Source organism: Anabrus simplex, chromosome 4 (genome assembly GCF_040414725.1).
Source record: "Anabrus simplex isolate iqAnaSimp1 chromosome 4, ASM4041472v1, whole genome shotgun sequence".
Lineage (NCBI taxonomy): Eukaryota > Metazoa > Arthropoda > Insecta > Orthoptera > Tettigoniidae > Anabrus > Anabrus simplex.
Window position 1 is genome coordinate 407,840,333 of NC_090268.1, and position 19,039 is coordinate 407,859,371.

The 19,039-nt window shown below is 41.0% G+C and overlaps 1 protein-coding gene across 1 annotated transcript in view; it reads right to left on the minus strand.

The window, feature by feature from the left end:
• The window catches only part of LOC136872045 (uncharacterized), a 200,889-nt gene that overhangs the window by 37,589 nt on the left and 144,261 nt on the right, over positions 1–19,039 (minus strand). The window contains exon 3 of the mRNA XM_067145872.2: positions 10,782–10,892. Coding sequence (XP_067001973.2) covers positions 10,782–10,892 — 111 coding nt within the window. The remainder of the gene's footprint in view (positions 1–10,781; positions 10,893–19,039) is intronic.

Consider the following 19,039-nt stretch of genomic DNA (forward strand, 5'->3'; position numbering starts at 1 on the left):
ACATTACTCATCATTAGAGTCCGGATTTCCATGCAAATGCATGCTTTTAAATAAGCTAGCTACACTTCTCAAACTTTGCAAATATTCGTTTTACGGCTTAACAATTCCAAATAACTGTTCTTTTTCCGTGCATATTTGCATGTTTTGGCATTTTTCGGAGAAAATTCATGCATAATGCATATTTGGAAGATTTTGGATTTAATAGCACATATTTGGACGTTTAATATTGCATAATATGACTTTTATTCTGACTTTGACGCATATATATTGTTAACTTGCATCATAGTGCATTTTCTGAATGTTAGTTTGCAGAATTTGGGACAATTTTTCACGTTGTAGGCTACAGTATGTCTATTACTGAGAGACGGAGAGAATGTATTCTTGGTATCCTATGTGACAACCATAGTTAGTAGCCTACATACGGTGCAGGTCCTGCAGTATAATGCAATTAGCCAAACACTTTCTTATCTGTTGCTTGAGTAAACAATGACGTAAGTCGCAAGGTGGGTGTGGTGGTGGTGATTATTGTTTTAAGAGGAAGTACAACTAGGCAACCATCCTCTATATAACACTAATCAGAGGGAAAAATAGAAGGGATCCGACCGACCCTTCGAAAAATGAAGATATCGGTCAAAGAAAGACAAGGGCCACGAAGGGCGTGAAAATGAAAGACTCCCTAGCCCTCGCAAACCTAATAGTGTCGGGGTCAGAAAAGAACAATAGTTGACCAAGGGAGGTCGGATAGGATAGATGAAAGTGAGGAGCCTGGCACAAGTAAGTGGAAGCAATGCCAGGACTCAGCTGAGGATCCCGTGGTCGCCAACCCACGCTCCAAAGTTCAGAGCCCCTGAGGCCCCTTTAAGTCGCCTCTTACAACAGGCAGGGGATACCGTGGGTGTTCTTCTACTGCCCCCACCCACAGGGGGACGTAAGTCGCAAGGCCCCACGTCGAAATCTAATTCTTAGGAATAAGGTGTCCCAGTTTTACAGTTGTACATTGCTATAAATTGAACCGTAAATTGTGCATTAATCATTGACGGCTCATTTTTCGTCTGTTAGACGAACAAAATAAACCTTGTATCGCACTTCTGTGGCGCCGCGTTATTGGGATAGCAGCTTACAAATTCTGGTTTTTCATTGAACCCTCTACCGTTGTTATCCTGGAATGTCCTACCCGGAACTCTCAATCGTCACACGTCTGTGTTATCGCAGCAAGCAATCGTTACCACTTATTGAGGACATTCAAATGTGTCTGCAATCATCGCATGGAGAAGCAGCTGCCGCAGATAGAGATAAGTTGAACAAACTAATTAGTTCAAATCCTGATTTTGAATTCGTCAAGCTTATAAAAGACGTATTGTGGTGAAAATGCAAAAGATGTACAATTTGACCTCACTTTGTCCGAATGTCTTAATTGAATTATGCATCTATCACTTCTCGTGACGTAAAAAGATAATTTTCTGTGCTTAAGTATGTGCTGAATGATAAACGGATGAGCTTAAATCAAGACAATTTGGAGAAATTAGGGTAGTTTTTGTTCATGTTTCAAAAGGAACTGAATTTTGATAGTGCATATTTTCCAGTTTATTGTGCATGTTTTGCCATATGATAGTGCATGAATGCATGCATATTTTGAGAATTGATAGTGCATGGAAATCCGGGCTCTACTCATCATATATACTTCCTCATCTCATCCTTCTGACTTAATTATATAGATAACAGAGTGCTGGTATTTCAACCCCATTTACTTCTACATTCTTGTAGGAAGACACTGCAGGGCTGCTGTTATAGGAGCAACATAGTTTTATTTTTATAGGCCTAGGTAAATCTGCTAAAATGAAATGCACTCTTTTAGGTTTAGTGATCTCTTTTGTTGGTTGGAATCAAACCCATGATCATGGGTCAGACACCACCACTGATCTCCTGAGGAAGCCAATTAATCAGTGAACAATGGGTATGACTGCTGTAAAATTCAACTTTTTTATTTAATGATGATGATGATGATAATAACAATAATAATAAAAATAATAATGGTGCATGACATCTCTACTTTGTATAGACTTGGTGGTGACCTAATGAGGATAAAATGAATGGTGAAGACGTCATAAAGACCCAGTCTCCAAGCCAGGAGAATTAACAATATGAGGGGGTTGACTCTAAAAACTGAACCAGGGCCATCGGATCAAAGGCAAGCATTCTATCCATTTAGCCACAAAGCCGGACTTTAATTTGCTAAACCTTAGGATACCCTCTCCACTGATCAGGGATTGAGCATTGGCAGACACATAGGCCAGGGCAGTAGCTTGTGAAGCAGCCTTGACAACACAGCAGGCTTCTTCATTGGCTACTGGCTGCAGCTTAAAACGCTGAAGGCTTGACGTTCACTAAACCAACCATCGAAAAGGGGTAACCTAAGTCTAGTGGTAGCCCACGTCTTGATCCCATCATAGGCCACTGGTCCTTCTGTGCTTTAGTGAGCAGGATGGTCTTTACACCCAAAAGTGGGGAATTGTTTTAGGTTCTCAAAATAGTTGAAAAATTATAACTCTTAAATTTCATTTGATCTTTCAACAAGAATAACGCACCAAATATTTTGCAGACCAATTCGTATAATCAATGAAGAACCAGGAGTTCATTAACTGATTTTCACTGGTGATCTAAAAACCTTTTGTTAGGTACATGACATACATACATATTGGCTGAATGGTCAGTGTTGAGACCTTCAGTTCAGAAGGTCCCAGGTTTGATTTCTGGCCGGGTCGGGGATTTTAATTGTGTTTGATTAATTCTTCAGGCTCGGGGACTGGGTGTTTGTGTTTGATCCAATACTTTCCTCTTCACATTCAGACAACACACTACACTACCAACCACCACAAAAACACGTAATGGTGATTACATCCTTCCGTATAAGGTTGGCGTCAGGAAGGTCGTCCGGCCGTAAAACATGGCCAAATTCACAAGTGTGACACAGTACGCACCTGTGACCTTACAGGTGTTGGAAAAGTGGTAGAAGCAGAAGAATATAACATACATGCATCCGGGAGATAGCAGGTTCAAGTCACACTGTTGGCAGCCTGAAGATGGTTTTTCATGGTTTCCCATTTTCACACCAGGCAAATGCTGGGGATGTACCTTAATTAAGGTCATGGCAGTTTCCTTCCCACCCCTGGGCCTTTCCTATCCCATCGCCGCCATAAGACCTATCTGTGTCAGTGCCACTACAAATGGCCACATTTCTCCAAGATTCGAATAAGGAAGATGGGAGTGAACAAGTGATGGAGTGTGAAGAAGCAGAAATAGAGTAGGCTAATCTTAAACATAACCACCTTTTAATGAAGGTCTTCTCTGCGACTGAGAATTAATTCCTTATTAAATAATTAAAACTGTTACCAATCACAATATTTATTAATTTGTATTGCACAATTCATTTCAGAGCTTCTACTCTATCATCAGGTGGTGAAGAGTGGCGGTGGTGATATTTGTTTGAAGAGAAAGTACAACTAGGTGTGGGTTATGAACTGACACTAGGAACACGACGAAGACCCAGTGCGGTGAATTTGGTCAAAACTAGCAAAAAACTGCCAGGAACTGGGCCCGGGCCTCTTACAGACAACAAACATATAAGAGACGCAAAGAAATAAAAAATAACAGTAATAAGGGCAAGAACTTAAATTTATTATGGAGAGGAAATAGAAAAAAAGTTGCATAGGTAAGACAAGGGGGCCAAAAATCAAATAGCTAATATTAATAATATGTGGCCCATAATCAAAATACACCAGACTCATTGACTACAGCACCTTCACACATGCTTACCTTCATAAAAGCTGTGATGAAAGGTTTGGAATAAGGACTTGGCATCTATATTAATTAATTGAAGAATATGAATTCAGGTGGGTACAAAACATTTCTTTTAGCACATCGGGTCTAAACAGTCATAAGTTTAGGGAGTAACAGCATTTAATCATAACATTCTCCCTTACAATTCCCCAGATAAGACATAAAACTCTCAATAATAAAAAATCTCGTCCCCCGAGAATACAATATCATTAAGTAAAAGAGCTTAAAATGGGAGAAGAGGGAAGGGTGCACCGAGCTCATAAAATTCAAGCAGAGAGAAAAAAGGAAAAGGGGCAGTTACCATGGTTTCACACAAAACAACTAAAATAACACAGAAGGCACCCAGCAAAGAATAAAACAAATTAAAGTAGAAAACAGGTAAAGAAAGCCAATGACGGCAATGTGAAACGAACAATAAATAAGTAAATTAGACACAAAAGGTTTCACAGACTCAAACGTCAGAACCACCCATGCTCACACATAGACCGAGAGGTTAGGTCGCCGAATAGAGGGACGTATAAGAACGTCAACACACAGCACATAACAAAATAAACAACCTTTCTCGAGCTCAGACAGTATGAACCAGAAAGTGGTCCATCTTAAAGAGACGGAATGTCTTGAACACCAAAACACACAGAAGCAGGCAAATCGTGTAGTTAGCTTGAATTCATACCAAGTCTATGAAGTGGACATGAATTATACAAAACACGCGATAAAATAATACAACATGAGCTCAAGCGGAATGTTAATGAAGCGACATGAGTAAAAGGTCTTGGCCACACACAGCAAACAATCTCATACATACACACATGAATCCATGTCACCTTCTGTTCTCAAAATAAACATAGTGGATCGGTAAATGAAAATACCGAAAGAAGCGTGTAAAAGTAAAGTTAACACACAAATAAATTAGAAACACATGTAATGAGGGAAGCCTTTCTAACCAAACCATGGTGAGCACAGAACGAAGCAATAATAAAACCAAGAGAAGATTAAAGAAATAAATACCTCGATTACATAAGCAATTAACATTCTCAAAAGGCCGAGATATGTACAGACATCTTGAATCTGTTAAAATATCTTTTATATACCACAAAGGCGACTTGGAAATAAAATCATTCCATCTTCTCAAGTCAAAAATCTCCACACCCAACCAACCAGAAAGATGACCCACCAAGACGGAGCAGAACAGAAATGCTTTGACCTATGCTAACGTATGAGATGCCATCTACCGGATTAAGGAAAGATTACATAGTGGTAACAACACATGATGGGAATGAGTAATAGTTCATAGATACAAGAGTTCGCTAGGAATGTGAAGACATCAGAAAAGGCAAACGTACCATAAAATGATATGGTGCGGTTGAGTTACTGTAGTCATGTGCTAGTTCGTGAACCATGGCTAATGGCTGAGTGACCTAGTAATTGGTCCTGAGAGTCCTGGTACCATTTACTATGGAATGGGAGTGGGCATCTCAAACATATTCTAAGTCATGGTTCTCCTTGTGCTCAGGTGGCTAGGACAATACAATCCATTGGTTGTTCCTAACCCATTAGAAGAGAGATTCTGTCATTTATAAACTTCAAGAATGAACTTTCTTTATCCAAGTTAATTAATTATATCAAGAAGAGATTTTATTAAATTGTCGCTAATAAGTTTGACACAACCTATTATCAATTTATTGATTAATATGACAAATATTCAAGGAAATGATAGGCCGTTTGTTTACTTTGATTGATTTTAATAAAGTTTATATGGCCAGTCTATACAATCTTTTACAATCTCCTAACATAAGACCGCACACGCCCTGCGAAACCCTCATGTTCCATTACATGTGTCCATGAGTGTGTGTCATTTACTGGTACAATATACCGGTACCGTACATATATTTTGGTTTAAGATTCTATGTGCTGTAGTAATATAGTTGTAAGGCATTGGTGTTATCATGGATATTACATATGTGTTTTATGTTTATTTAATATTATTCAATTTTATGACAGTTGAAAGAAATAATTTAAATGTGTTGTCATGATGATGTTTGTGGTATTAAGATCTTGAACAAGACATGTGGATTGTAAGAGGTTAGGAGATCTTTATATAAAAGTATTTCCCCTTAAGTTTTATATTCCCTATGCTAAAAATCTGTGAGTGGACAGAGGACACAAGCAATGTCCTAAACAAAAGCAAGAAAAAGAAGAAGAAGGGGATGAGGTTAGGAGATGAAGAGGGATGTATACAAAAAGAAAGGAAGCTTGTTAGAAAGATCTGAATATAATTACAATGTGATTTAAGATTTATGTGAGATGATATTAATAGCAGAGAAGATAAAAGTGTGATCTAGAGATGATAAGAAATAAAGAAATGTTATTTATGATGATTTTTCAAAAGATTATTTTGAGCAGTGTTATTTTAATTAACATTTATTAAATCATTGAAATGGAGATAAATCTATAAATCAAAAAATGAGTCTAGAACCTTGGAATTCATCAAGGTTTATGTAGGCCTAAGTTATATCAGCAATAACAACATTGATGCTGGGTATGATGGGAAGGGAGAGCAAGGTAGATACACTGGTTACCGAGCACCTCAGAGTAACTGGAAATATTTGTTAATTTATTATTTATTATACAATCTTCCTGCAACAGCTGCTGGACAAAGAGTACCTTAACAACAATAATGGATATAGATACAGTAGATAATGAGATCGTATGAGGTTAAGTGTAGGCAGGCGAAAGGGTGACACACATCAAACATTTATTTGAGGTCCGCAAGCATGCTAGGAGTTCGGTTAGTTAGCCACCGAGCGAGTTGGCCGCGCGGTTAGGGGTTGCGCAGCTATGACCTTGCATTCGGGAGATAGTGCGTTGGAACCCCACTGTCGGCAGCCCTGAAGAGGGTTTTCCATGCTTTCTCATTTTCACACCAGCCAAATGCTGGGGCTGTACCTTAATTAAGGCCACAGGTACTTCCTTCCCACTCCTAGCCCTTTCTTATGCCATCATTGCCATAAGACCTATCTATATTGGTGCGACGTAAAGCAACTTTTACTAAGGCTGATACTTTAGTTCTTGCTTAACTAAACTAGATCTAAAGGTTTGGTGAGGTTTTACCGGGTGGTAGGCTGGTGTAATTCAACATTAAAAACTTTATATCTGTTCCGTATTGAAAGGAGATAACATACAATAGAGGGAAATTTGATTGATCCACCTTTTTTTCAATACATAATATGTTGTGATTATATTAACAAGATATTATGTATTGAAAAAAAGGGGATAAATCAAATTTCCCTCTATTGTAGGCTAGTGTAAGCTCAGCCGCTCAAACTTTTGTGTCTTCAGTTGATTGAGGTCTTATGAAATAATTTTGTAGAGTTTTTCAACAGCTCAGTGCAATAAATTTCTTAATGTTTTTCTTTGACTCGATGTGATCAACTATAATACCAATATAGTTGGTCTGTTATTGGACATTGGTATTATAAATTTACTAATTCGGGACAAATATTTCAGGTTTTCTATGGGAATCAACATCTATATCATCTGATGGCCAGGTGATCAACTATGTCAGAACGTACACCATTACTGTATGTTGTATGTTGGATATTCAGCCCAAAGGCTGGTTTGATCCTCTACAGCTCCATCAACAGCTGTCATAGATAGCCTAAGTGACACTGATACTAATAAAACAGTTACATACCAAAAACTCCACTTTGTAATCAAATCAACCTTTCTTGATGAAATTCCACTCTTTACAATAACTGTCACGGAATTTGCAGGCACGTTTTAGCATTGTGTTTTGCAACTCAATGGTAACAATATGACTAATAAGAGAAGCTACTGGTACAGCTTGTCTGACATAACATCAACAACTACACTATTCTGACAAAGACAGTGGTGGTAGTGGTGGTGGTTGTGGTGATTATTGTTTCAAGAGGAAGTACAACTAGGCAACCGTCCTCTATATACACTAATCAGAGGGAAAAAATGGAAGGGATCCAACACTTCGAAAAATAAAGATATCCGCCAAAGGAAGACAAGGGCATTGAAAGGCGTGAAAATGAAAGACTCCCTAGCCCTTGCAAGCCTAATAGCATCGGGGTCAGAAAAGAATAAGAGTTGACCGAGAGAGGTCGGACAGGATAGACAAAAGTGAGGAGCCTGGCACAAGTAAGTGGAAGCAATGCCAGGACTTAAGCTAAGGGCACCATGGTAACCAACCCACACTCCAAAGTTCGGAGCCCCTGAAGCCTCTTTTAGTCACCTCTTACGGCAGGCAAGGGATACCGTGGGTGTTATTCTACCTCCCCCACCCACAGGGGGCAATGACAGTGGTAAGGGGCATGGCAATTGGCCAATTTTCATAATTCTTCTTAAGATGCAGTGCCTGGAACTATTACAACAATGTAGTAGCGTAGCGAGGATCGGCCGAAGGGGTGGTTATAGTTATAAAATGATGATAGAACACAATGAAGAAGAGGTGTGTGTGCATGTGTGTGTGCCTGTGTGTCTGTGTGTCTGTCTGTCTGTCTCTCTCTCTCTCTCCTGATACAAGTGAATTATGTTGATATTCAGATTGCAGTACATTACAAAATCTTACAATAAAATACAGAACAAGGACAATACGATCAAGGTCAACAGTTTGACAGCAAATATTATGTTCAGATTAACATCTAAAATCCAACTTTCAAGGCTTCTTACAAAATAGATTCAACAGATCTGTTGGTTCTATAATTGTGTCTCTGAACGTGTATTTAGTTTATTGTCAGCTTCTGTTTATCTTTACGTAAAATTTCCATGGGGGTCTTCTAACACCCCAGTAACCCCCCCTTGGCTATGCCCCTGCAACAATACAAGTACTCTCCAGCCATAGTACCGCTCAAAATAAATTATTTTTCGGGATACCGCTGTAGGTTATGATGAAAAACTGGGACAATCCTGGTTTTCCAGGATGTTTGTTCACACTAAATTATATGCATATGAAACACAAATTGTGAAATTTGGGACTGCTTTATGAAATGCTTTCTGTAAAATATGTAGGTCCTTAAAATTGCTTCCATAATCTGAAAGTGTCAAAAAAAATATAAACATTTCTTGATCTAAAAATGTTCAGTTGTCTATCCTCCTCAGTCTGTATGTAGCATATGCTCTACATGTGGTTTTGTCTACATACAATAAAACAAAATAATTTAAGGAAAAAAGTAATAATGGTAGGAAAGTCAACTCTGAGTCCTGATATAGCATATATGCTACACGAATAAAACAACTTAGTGAAACACACTTTTTTTCTATGGTGAATTTTTTAAAAATATTTGAGCAAAATATAATGCATTGAATGCTTCAACAGGCTCGGGACTGAAGAGGATAAATGTCAAGGATATTTTATAATTAATACAAATATTATAAAAAATTTAGTAATAAGTGTGCCAAATTTCATGAAAATCATGTGAAATATCTTTTGATGTACATTTCTTGTTGCACAGTATTAATTTCCTTCTATACTGACAGTTTTTCAATTACATCAATTCATGTGAACTCAGTTATCAAGGATAATGTAGATATATCATCGTTATAGATGTAATATATTATGAAGTACCGTATTTAATAGGAGGAATGTTTTCATTTGAATTGATGTAATTGGTACATTTCTGGTTTTGATATAGTGTTTAAAATGCACTGTATCTCCTGGTGTGGGCTAGAATAACTTTTTGCTTTCATAGATCTGTCTCAGTTTCATTCTTTGCTCTGACAACTTGAGAGTGTCTGAGGAAAGAGTGATGTTAGTAATACCATTCCATGTGCAATAATTCTTTATGATGAATGGTGTGGAAGTTTTGTTCATAGGGTCAGTTGGTGTGCATGTTTCAATAGGCATGGTAGATAATAGGAAAATCACAGGAAACCACCTCACTCCCCAGTTCCCGACTACTCCTCTTCTGAAAAACATAGGCTTCTTGAGACAGCTGATAGTAGAGCTATTGGGAAATCAAACAGTCTTTGAATGACTCGACATACAGTCCAACCAAGCAAGTAGCTGCACAGTTTGGATTATGTAGCTGTCAGCCTGCATTTGGGAGATAGGTGTTTGAACCCGGCTGTCGGCATCCTTGAAGATGATTCTCTGTGGTTTCCCATTTTACACCAGGCAAATGCCGGGACTGTTCCTTAACTAAGACCATGGCTGCTCCCCGCCCATCTGCTTCCTATCCCATCGTCGCCATAAGATCTGTCTGTATCAATGCGGCGAAAAGCATATTGTGAAGGAAAATGTACTATTCACTTTGAAGTGATTTAGGTTTAAAGACGTTCCCATGTTCAGGACCTTGTAAGGGCTGCCGACGATAGGGCTGATGTGGTGGTGTTGGTGATTAATGTCTTAAGAGAAAGTACATCTAGGCAACTGTCCTCTATTAACACATATCAGAGAGAAAAAATGGAAGGGATCCGACACTTCAAAAAATGAAGATATTAGTCAAAGGAAGACAAGGGCCACATGGGCATGAAAATGAAAGACTCTCTAGGATTTGCAAACCTAATACCATCGGGATCAAGGCAGGTTGGATAGGGTAGATGAAAGTGAGGAGCCTGGCACAAGTAAGCGGAAGCAATGCCAGGTCTCAGGTGAGGACCCTTTGGTCGCCAACCCACACTCCCACGTTGAGAGTCCTGGTGGCCCTTTTAGTTACCTCTTATGACAGGCAGGGGATACTGTGGGCATACTGCTATATGAACTGAGCTGCATAACCAACTTGCTCGGTAAACAAAGAAAATTTTATATGAAATATTGGAATGTAGAACATAAGCAATGTTTTGGTTCCTCAGAATTATAGGTTGCTCTACACTTAAAAAAAGATAAGTACATGGGTTATTGCAGTATATTACAGGAGGCCCTTAGGGGATTTAAGGCTAATTATTTATTTATTTATTTATTTATTTTATTTTATTTTAACCTGGTTAGGAAAGTTGACTCGACGAGCTCCAGGCCTGCAGCTCCGCTGATGAACTTCCAGCCGGTCCGGGTTGAATGTTCTACCACAGTTATTGCATGGCACCAGAATGGACTGGAACAAAAAACAAGTTGTTAATTCTGGTCGTATTTCAGCAACACATTCATTCAGCTAGGTGAGTTGAGTGAGCAAGAGGAGCCAGAGACCAACCATCAATAATGTTAACTCGGACTACTGTAGTAATATAATTCACAGGTGCCTACCATTAACTTCTATAAATGTGACATTCTGTAAATGACCTTCAAATACATGGATTTAATTCCAGTAGAAATCAAGAAGTAACAAAATGTGAGGAAAGTGTTTCTTTGACTAGATGCATTAACTCACTCACCATACACAACACATCCTCCAACACAATAACTTCCCTCAATGGAGAGTCTGTCTTGTGGTGATGGTGGTGGTAATTTTTGTTTTAATCATCCTCTCTGACCAAATTAAGTGAAAAAGAAATTTTAAACAAAATTATTTATTCAACAAAGGAATTTGGAAACAAAGTACAAAATAAAACAAAAAATTTAGAATTAAGCCAAAAAAATCCTAACGAATCAAAAGGGAACGTGAGTTCCTTGAGTAACAGAACACTTGCAATTTACATACCCTTGATTAATCCACTGTCGCACATAAAGCAGATGATGCGATCAGCAGTAGTTGCGTCATCGGCTAGTAAATGTTCAAGTGTTTCCTGCAAGCCGAGGCTGCATCTTAGGTCAGAGAGATCGGCGCATTCTGTGAGGATGTGGGCCACGGTGAAGTCGGTACCACAAGAATACACAAGGGAGTCTTCCCTCTTCAGGAGATAGGAAAGCGTAGATCGTCTGTGACCTATCCTCAGCCTACACAATAATATGCCCTCTCTTCATGAAGGCCGGAAAGAGGCCCAGCACACGGTAGTTGTCTTCTTAATTGCTCTCAGTGGTGGTGGTGGTGGTGATTATTGTTTTAAGAGAAAGTACAACTGGGCAACCATCTTCTATATAACACTAATCAGAGAGAAAAAATGGAAGGGACCCAACAATTTGAAAAATGAAAGTGCTGTCCGAAGAAAGACAAGGGCCATGAAGGGCATGAAAATTAAAGGCTCCCTAGCCCTTGGAAACCTAATAGCGCTGGGGTCAGAAAAGAACAAGAGCTGACCAAGGAAGGTAGGACAGGATAGATGAAAGTGAGGAGCCTGGCACAAGTAAGTGGAAGCAATACCAGGACTCAGCTAAGGGCCCCGTGGTCGCCAACCCATGCTCTCAAGTTGACAGCCCCTGGGGCCAGCTTGTTGGGAGTTCGGATAGCTAGCCACTCCGATTCCCAAGATGCCAAGATCATACCGCTTTGTCAAGCAGTTCTTCTCCTTATTCCCAAGTCTTCCTAGCCCAAAGTTTTCAACATCTTCGTAACTGTAATCTTCTGTCAGAAATCATCCAGAGCACATTGTGCTGCTTTTTTGCGTGTGGACCAGTTCTCAGATCAAGTAATCCTAGTGAGGGTCCCAGAGAGTGGTAGTGGTGATGTTTGTTTTAAGAGGAAGTATAACTAGGTAATCATCCTCTCTGAACAAATTAAATGGAAATACTCCGGCTCCATGGCTAAATGGTTAGCGTGCTGGCTTTTGGCCCGGCGGGGTCGGGAATTTTAACCATAATTGGTTAATTTCGCTGACACAGGTACTGGGTGTATGTGCCGTCTTCATCATAATTTCATCCTCATCACGACGCGCAGGTCGCCTACAGGCGTCAAATCAAAAAACCTGCATCTGGCGCGTCAAACTTGTCCTCGGACACTCCCGGCACTAAAAGCCCTACACCATTTCAAATGGAAATAAAAGTATGAAAATAAAATAAAAATGATTTATTCTACAGGAGCACTCAAACCAGTGACTCATATATCTTCTCCTTTCTATCCTTACTACAATACCCACATAACCATGCGGAGAGATCTGTAACCTTTATTTACAATCTCGTTAATTAATTACCCCACTGAAGGCTTGGGTACTTACAGAGATCCCCATAAGGTACTATCACCCCATCAGCACAACAATTAAAACTCAGAGAACTTCTCGTCTGGTGAAACTTAGAACCCGACTTCCAATCCCATTTACCATCATACCATTCTTTGCTGTTCATCTCACAACATTGTCGACGTCGAAACCTGGAATTTAATAATTACACTATACAGTATAACATCAACCGCAAATAGCCTTATCTCCGATTCCAGTTCTTTACTCATGTAATTTATAAATGTAAGAGACCATAAAGGTTCATTAATAACTTACTGCCTTGAGGAACTCCCCTCTTAATCATTACTAGATTAGATAATTCTTCTTCTTCTTCTTCTTAATCTGTTTACCCTCCAGGGTCGGTTTTTCCCTCGAACTCAACGAGGGATCCTACGTCAAGGGCAGTGTCCTGGAGCGTGAGACTTTGAGTCGGGGGATACAACTGGGGAGAATGACCAGTACCTCGCCCATGCAGCCTCACCTGCTATGCTGAACAGGGGCCTTAGTGGGCGATGGGAATATTGGAAGGGATAGACAAGGAAAAGGGAAGGAAGCGGCCGTGGCCTTAAGTTAGGTTCCATCCAGGCATTTGCCTGCAGGAGAAGTGGGAAACCACAAAAAAACCACTTCCAGGATGGCTAAGATGGGAATAGAACCCACCTCTACTCAGTTGACCTCCCGAGGCTAAGTGCACCCCGTCCCAGCTCTCGTACCACTTTTCAAATTTCGTGGCAGAGCCGGGAATCGAATCCGGGCCTCCGAGGGTGGCAGCTAATCACACTAACCACTACACCATAGAGGCGGACATATAATGATTCACATACTGTGAGTCCTATTTTCTAGACATGTATCCACCAATACACTGACTCTTTTGTCTAGACCAACTGCCCTCATTTTTTCAGTAGTCTCCACTCGGCTATAAGATCAACGTAAGTTTCTTTTAAAAAGTAGCAGATTATTAAATACAAATAAAATAATAATGTTATTTGCTTTACGTCCCACTAATTACGTTTAGAGTTTTTTGAAGACGCCGAGGTGCCAAATTTAGTCCCGCAGGAGTTCTTTTACGCGCCAGGAAATTTACTGACACGAGGCTGACGTATTTGAGCACTTTTAAATACCACCGTACTGAGCCAGGATCGAACCTGCCAAGTTGGGGTCAGAATCAATCAATCAATCAATCAATCAATCAATCAATCAATCAATCAATCAATCAATCAATCAATCAATCAATCAATCAATCAATCAATCCTGATCTGCATTTAGGGCAGTCACCCAGGTGGCAGATTCCCTATCTGTTGTTTTCCTAGCCTTTTCTTACATGTTTTCAAAGAAATTCGAAATTTATTGAACATCTTCCTTGGTAAGTTATTACAATCCCTAACTCCTCTTCCTACAAATGAATATTTGTCCCAATTTGTCCTCTTGAATTCCAACTTTACCTTCATATTGTGATCTTTCCTACTTTTAAAGACGCCACTCAAACTTATTCGTCTACTAATGTCCTCCCACGCCATCTCTCCGCTGACAGCTCGGAACATACCACTTAGTCGAGCAGCTTCTTTCTCCCATTTCTTCCCAGCCCAAACTTTGCAACATTTTTGTAACGCTACTCTTTTGTTGGAAATCACCCAGAACAAATTGAGCTGCTTTTCTTTGGATTTTTTCCAGTTCTTGAATCAGGTAATCCTGGTGAGGGTCCCATAACACTGGAACCATACTCTAGTTGGGGTCTTACCAGAGACTTATATGCCCTCTCCTTTACATCCTTACTACAAACCCTAAACACTCTCATAACCATGTGCAGAGATCTGTACCCGATATTTACAATCCTATTTATGTGATTACCCCAATGCAGATCTTTCCTTATATTAACACCTAGATACTTACAACGATCCACAAAAGGAACTTTCACCCCATCAATGCAGAAGGCCAGCGCCTCAACCGTCTGAGCCATTCACCTCGGTACTGGTACCAATAAAATACCAAATAAAAGTGAATACTCATTCAACATCTTTCTTGAAATCACGTAATCCTACTTGAGAAGGGAGATAACTCTAAGTTATTTGTTTTGAGCACTTACCGATAACTTTCTGGTTGAAATTTGAAATGTATGTGATGAAGATTTTCTCCACGGAGAACGTTGCTAACACCGAATGCACGTGGCTAAAAATATGAGTAGACGAAAAAACACACACACACACACACACACACACACACACACACACACACACACACACACACACACACACACACACACACACACACACACACACACACACGCGCGCGCGCGCACACACACACACACACACACTCTCTCTCTCTCTCTCTCTCTCCGATTTCATGTGACAGTTGTGATGTCTGAAGCGTAGAAGGGTACGTTTTCTTCAGCGACATGCTTTTCTTTCCCCTCGAATTCCAGTAACATTCCAAAATCAATTGTTAGTCTTGGTCCTGTGTAGACCGCGAAGACCGCCATACGGGGAGTGCGGTCCCCCTCCCGCCGCCCTATGGACTCGTAACCTGGAAGCGTGGGTTGGCCGATCGCGGGTCCCTTAGCTGAGTCTGACATTGCTTCCACTTACCTGTGCCAGGCTCCTCACTTTCATCTGTCCTATTCGACCTCCCTTGGCCAACTTTTGTTCTTTTCCGAGCCCGATGGCGTTAGGTCTACGAGGCCTAGGGAGTCTTTCATTTTCACGCCTTTCATGGCCGTAGTCTTTTATTTGCCAGTACCTATTCGTGTTAACAGAGTATGGTGGTTGCCCAGTTGTACTTCCTCCTAAAACAAACATCATCATCATCATCATCATCATCATCATCATCATCATTAACCATCACTCCTCCACCTCCCCGAAAAAATACAAGAAATGATATTTGTGTGCGACTGGGTCGATGTTCCGAGGTGGAGGTAAAGTAAAAGTGAACTCGCGTCCTCATCCTGAGGCCGTGCAGCTCTTTTCAGGCACACTCCCACTACATACAAGCCCTATTATCATTCTTAAATTTCTGGCAGCACCGGGAATCGAAACCGGACCCCCGAGGACGGCAGCTAATAGTACTAACCGTTATGCTACGGAGGTGGACGAGGTGAAGGTGATTTGTATGCACAAATCAGGAATGGTAAGTAATCTACGGGGAGACTAATGGCAACATGATAGTGTTGACCTTTACTTTCAATAGGGCCTATGTAGATCTGTTTTTCTCTCATTTCTCCTAAAGCGGATAATAGCCTTAATGGCAGACAAATAGTACTTTCAAATCACTTTGTGCAGCGAACATCAGACAATAAGAGTAATTTTCAGAACGAGGAACTGTGGAAGTGAAGCCAACTTTTCTTGTCAGGTGTTGTGTACGGCCTGGTCATGCAATCTGAAGATTAAAGCAGTGAGAGAACGAAAGTCAGTAGTTGGGTGTTTGAGTTCCACAGAACTGAAGGTCTGCACCGCAGGAATAATGACTGGACTGCAGTTGGTTCCCAACCATTTTTCAGGGGACACTCAAGCTGGTTCCCAAAGTTTTTTGAAGGTCAGTATAGGAGTTAAGCTAGCGCCATACACGTGCAGGAAATCCACAAGGAAAAATCCTCCGGGATTTCCTTGGGGATTTCCTCAACCGAACCCTCACCCACACACGGAAATCCTCAAGGAAAAGGCGTTGGGGATTTTCTCAAGGTTCAACTCCAGGTCAAAACAACAGTTCTGTTGGCTGGTGGTGGTTTGTTGTTCACGTGGTGTTGCAAATAGTTTTCATCATGGTAATTTTTTGAACTCACTTGCCACAAGCAAGGTTTATTCTGGTATATTTGTATAAATTCTGTTAAAAGTTCTCGAGACATGTCGATACAGGACACTCCCGACAATCACTTCACTTCACTTCACTTCACTTCACTTCACAAATCCTCAAGGCCTACTGCCGTCAACACATACACGCAGCAAGAGACTGGGGAAATCCGGCCTGCTTGGCCTCAAGGCGGAAAAGAATTGAATTTTATTCGGAATTTTTGGATTTCACATGATTCCTCAATGATTGGACTGTTCAGGCCGAACCTTGACGAAATCCCACTCGTGTATGGCCGCCTTTACTTCCCCAGTAAATAGATTGAAGTGTGTGCGTCTACTGCTTCTGCATTCGACCAGTTAAACGACACGTTAGTAATGACTTCGGTAGTTAAGGTATGACAATCAAGACATTCCTGTAGCCTCCGTGGTTCAGGCGGCAGCGCGTCGGCCTCTCACCGCTGGGTTCCGTGGTCACGCCATGTGAGATTTGTGCTGGACAAAGCGGAAGCGGGACACGTTTTTCTCCGAGTACTCCGGTTTTCCCTGTCATCTTTAATTCCAGTAACACTCTCCGCTATCATTTCATCTCTCAGTCATTAATCATTGCCCCAGAGGAGTGCGACAGGCTTCGGCAGCCGGCACAATTCCTATCTTCGCCGCAAGATGGGGCTTCATTCATTCCATCCCTGACCCGGTCACTGACTGGAAAACAGGTTGTAGGTTTTCAATCATGACTTTCGTATATTTCTCGACGATTAATTTTTGAAGGACGCTCAGATACTGATCGCGAGATTTATGTTCAGCAAAGTTGCAAAAATTCTACCAATTTAAAACTGAAGCGTCACAGCCCTCGTAATTACTGCACGACCCACTTCTATCATGGTATTTGACGGACTGAGTTTATACAGTCTAGTGAAATCCGAACTTGTATCCACCAAACACAATTATCATTTTATCCTTTTCACTGATCTTGATAGTGAAATCCATATTGGACGAACGTGAAATCGTGAATTTACGACTCATTTCAAGTTAAATTGTAGCCTACTTGAAAAAGTAGAAGTGATATGAATTAGATAATTGAAATTTCGTTTCCTAATAGTGTAAGGGGCCAACTTCAAACGCGTGTGAACTTGCATGCTGCATAAGTTTTCGTAAACTAAAATTAAACCATTGAAACTAATAAAATATCTGAATTAATTATTGTTACTCACTCATAGCGTATATCCTAGATCAGTGGTATCCAAGAGGAAAGCAATGGGAAACTACTTTACTCCTCATTTCCCTAGTACACCTCTTCGGTAATGCCTACGCCATCTATGACAGCTGATGGCGGAGCTGTTGAGGATCCAACCAGCCTTTGGGCTGAGGACTGAGGCGGACTGTTGCATTAATAATACTCATATACTGTATATCGTTGCTAGGCAATGAAAACATCGTAATTCCACTCACGAGAAAACCACGTTTCTCCATCTGTCTTGTGAAGACTTGCTGCATTGCCTGAGAATGGAACGGAAGTCTACAAGTCGAATAAATGGGCTATCATTAAGCACTGGAACAATTCTCCGGCCATTACTGACGCTCAGTTTTGGACTTCTCCTGTAAACTTGACTCACAAGGAGTTATGAGGTTTCCTTTGCCCAGCGATTATATATATACAGCACACTACTGTTCTTATTGGGGAACAGGGTGGTATAGCGGCTTAGCTGCTTGCCTGTCATCCCGGCGACCGTCGTTTGATTCCTGCTGTTGCTGGGGTAAGATTTTCACTTGAAAATCCCGTGGTGTCAGGAAGGGCATGCGACCTTACATCCGCGGCCGCAACTCTTTCATGCCTCAGTGCGTGGAGGGATCCTGAGCAAGCGAGGCACTACACAAAACTGGCGCTAATAGCATAGGCACATAGTGGACACAAACGAAACATATCTGTAAGTCCACGGTATTGGTGATAAGTTGAGAAAATCGTCCCAAAACACATGTGCTACAAAACGTCACTGTTTCCTGCGCATGTAACCCGACATCAATATGGGATATGATCACCATGCACACGTACACAGGCCACACAACGGGTTGGCATATTCTGGATCAGGTGGTTGAGCAGCTGCTGGGATATAGCCTCCCATTCTTGCACCAGTGCCTGTCGGAGCTCCTGAAGTGTCCTAGGGGTTTGAAGACGTGCAGCGATACGTCGACCGAGGGCATCCCAGACGTGTTGTATGGGGTTTAGGTCTGGAGAACAGGCAGGACACTCCATTTGTCGGATATCTTCTGTTTCACGGTACTCCTCCACGATGGCAGCTCGGTGGGGCCGTGTGTTATCATCCATCAGGTGGAAGGTGGGACCCACTGCACCTCTGAAAAGGCGGACATACTGGTGCAAAATGACGTCCCGATACACCTGACCTGTTACAGTTCCTCTGTCAAAGACATGCAGG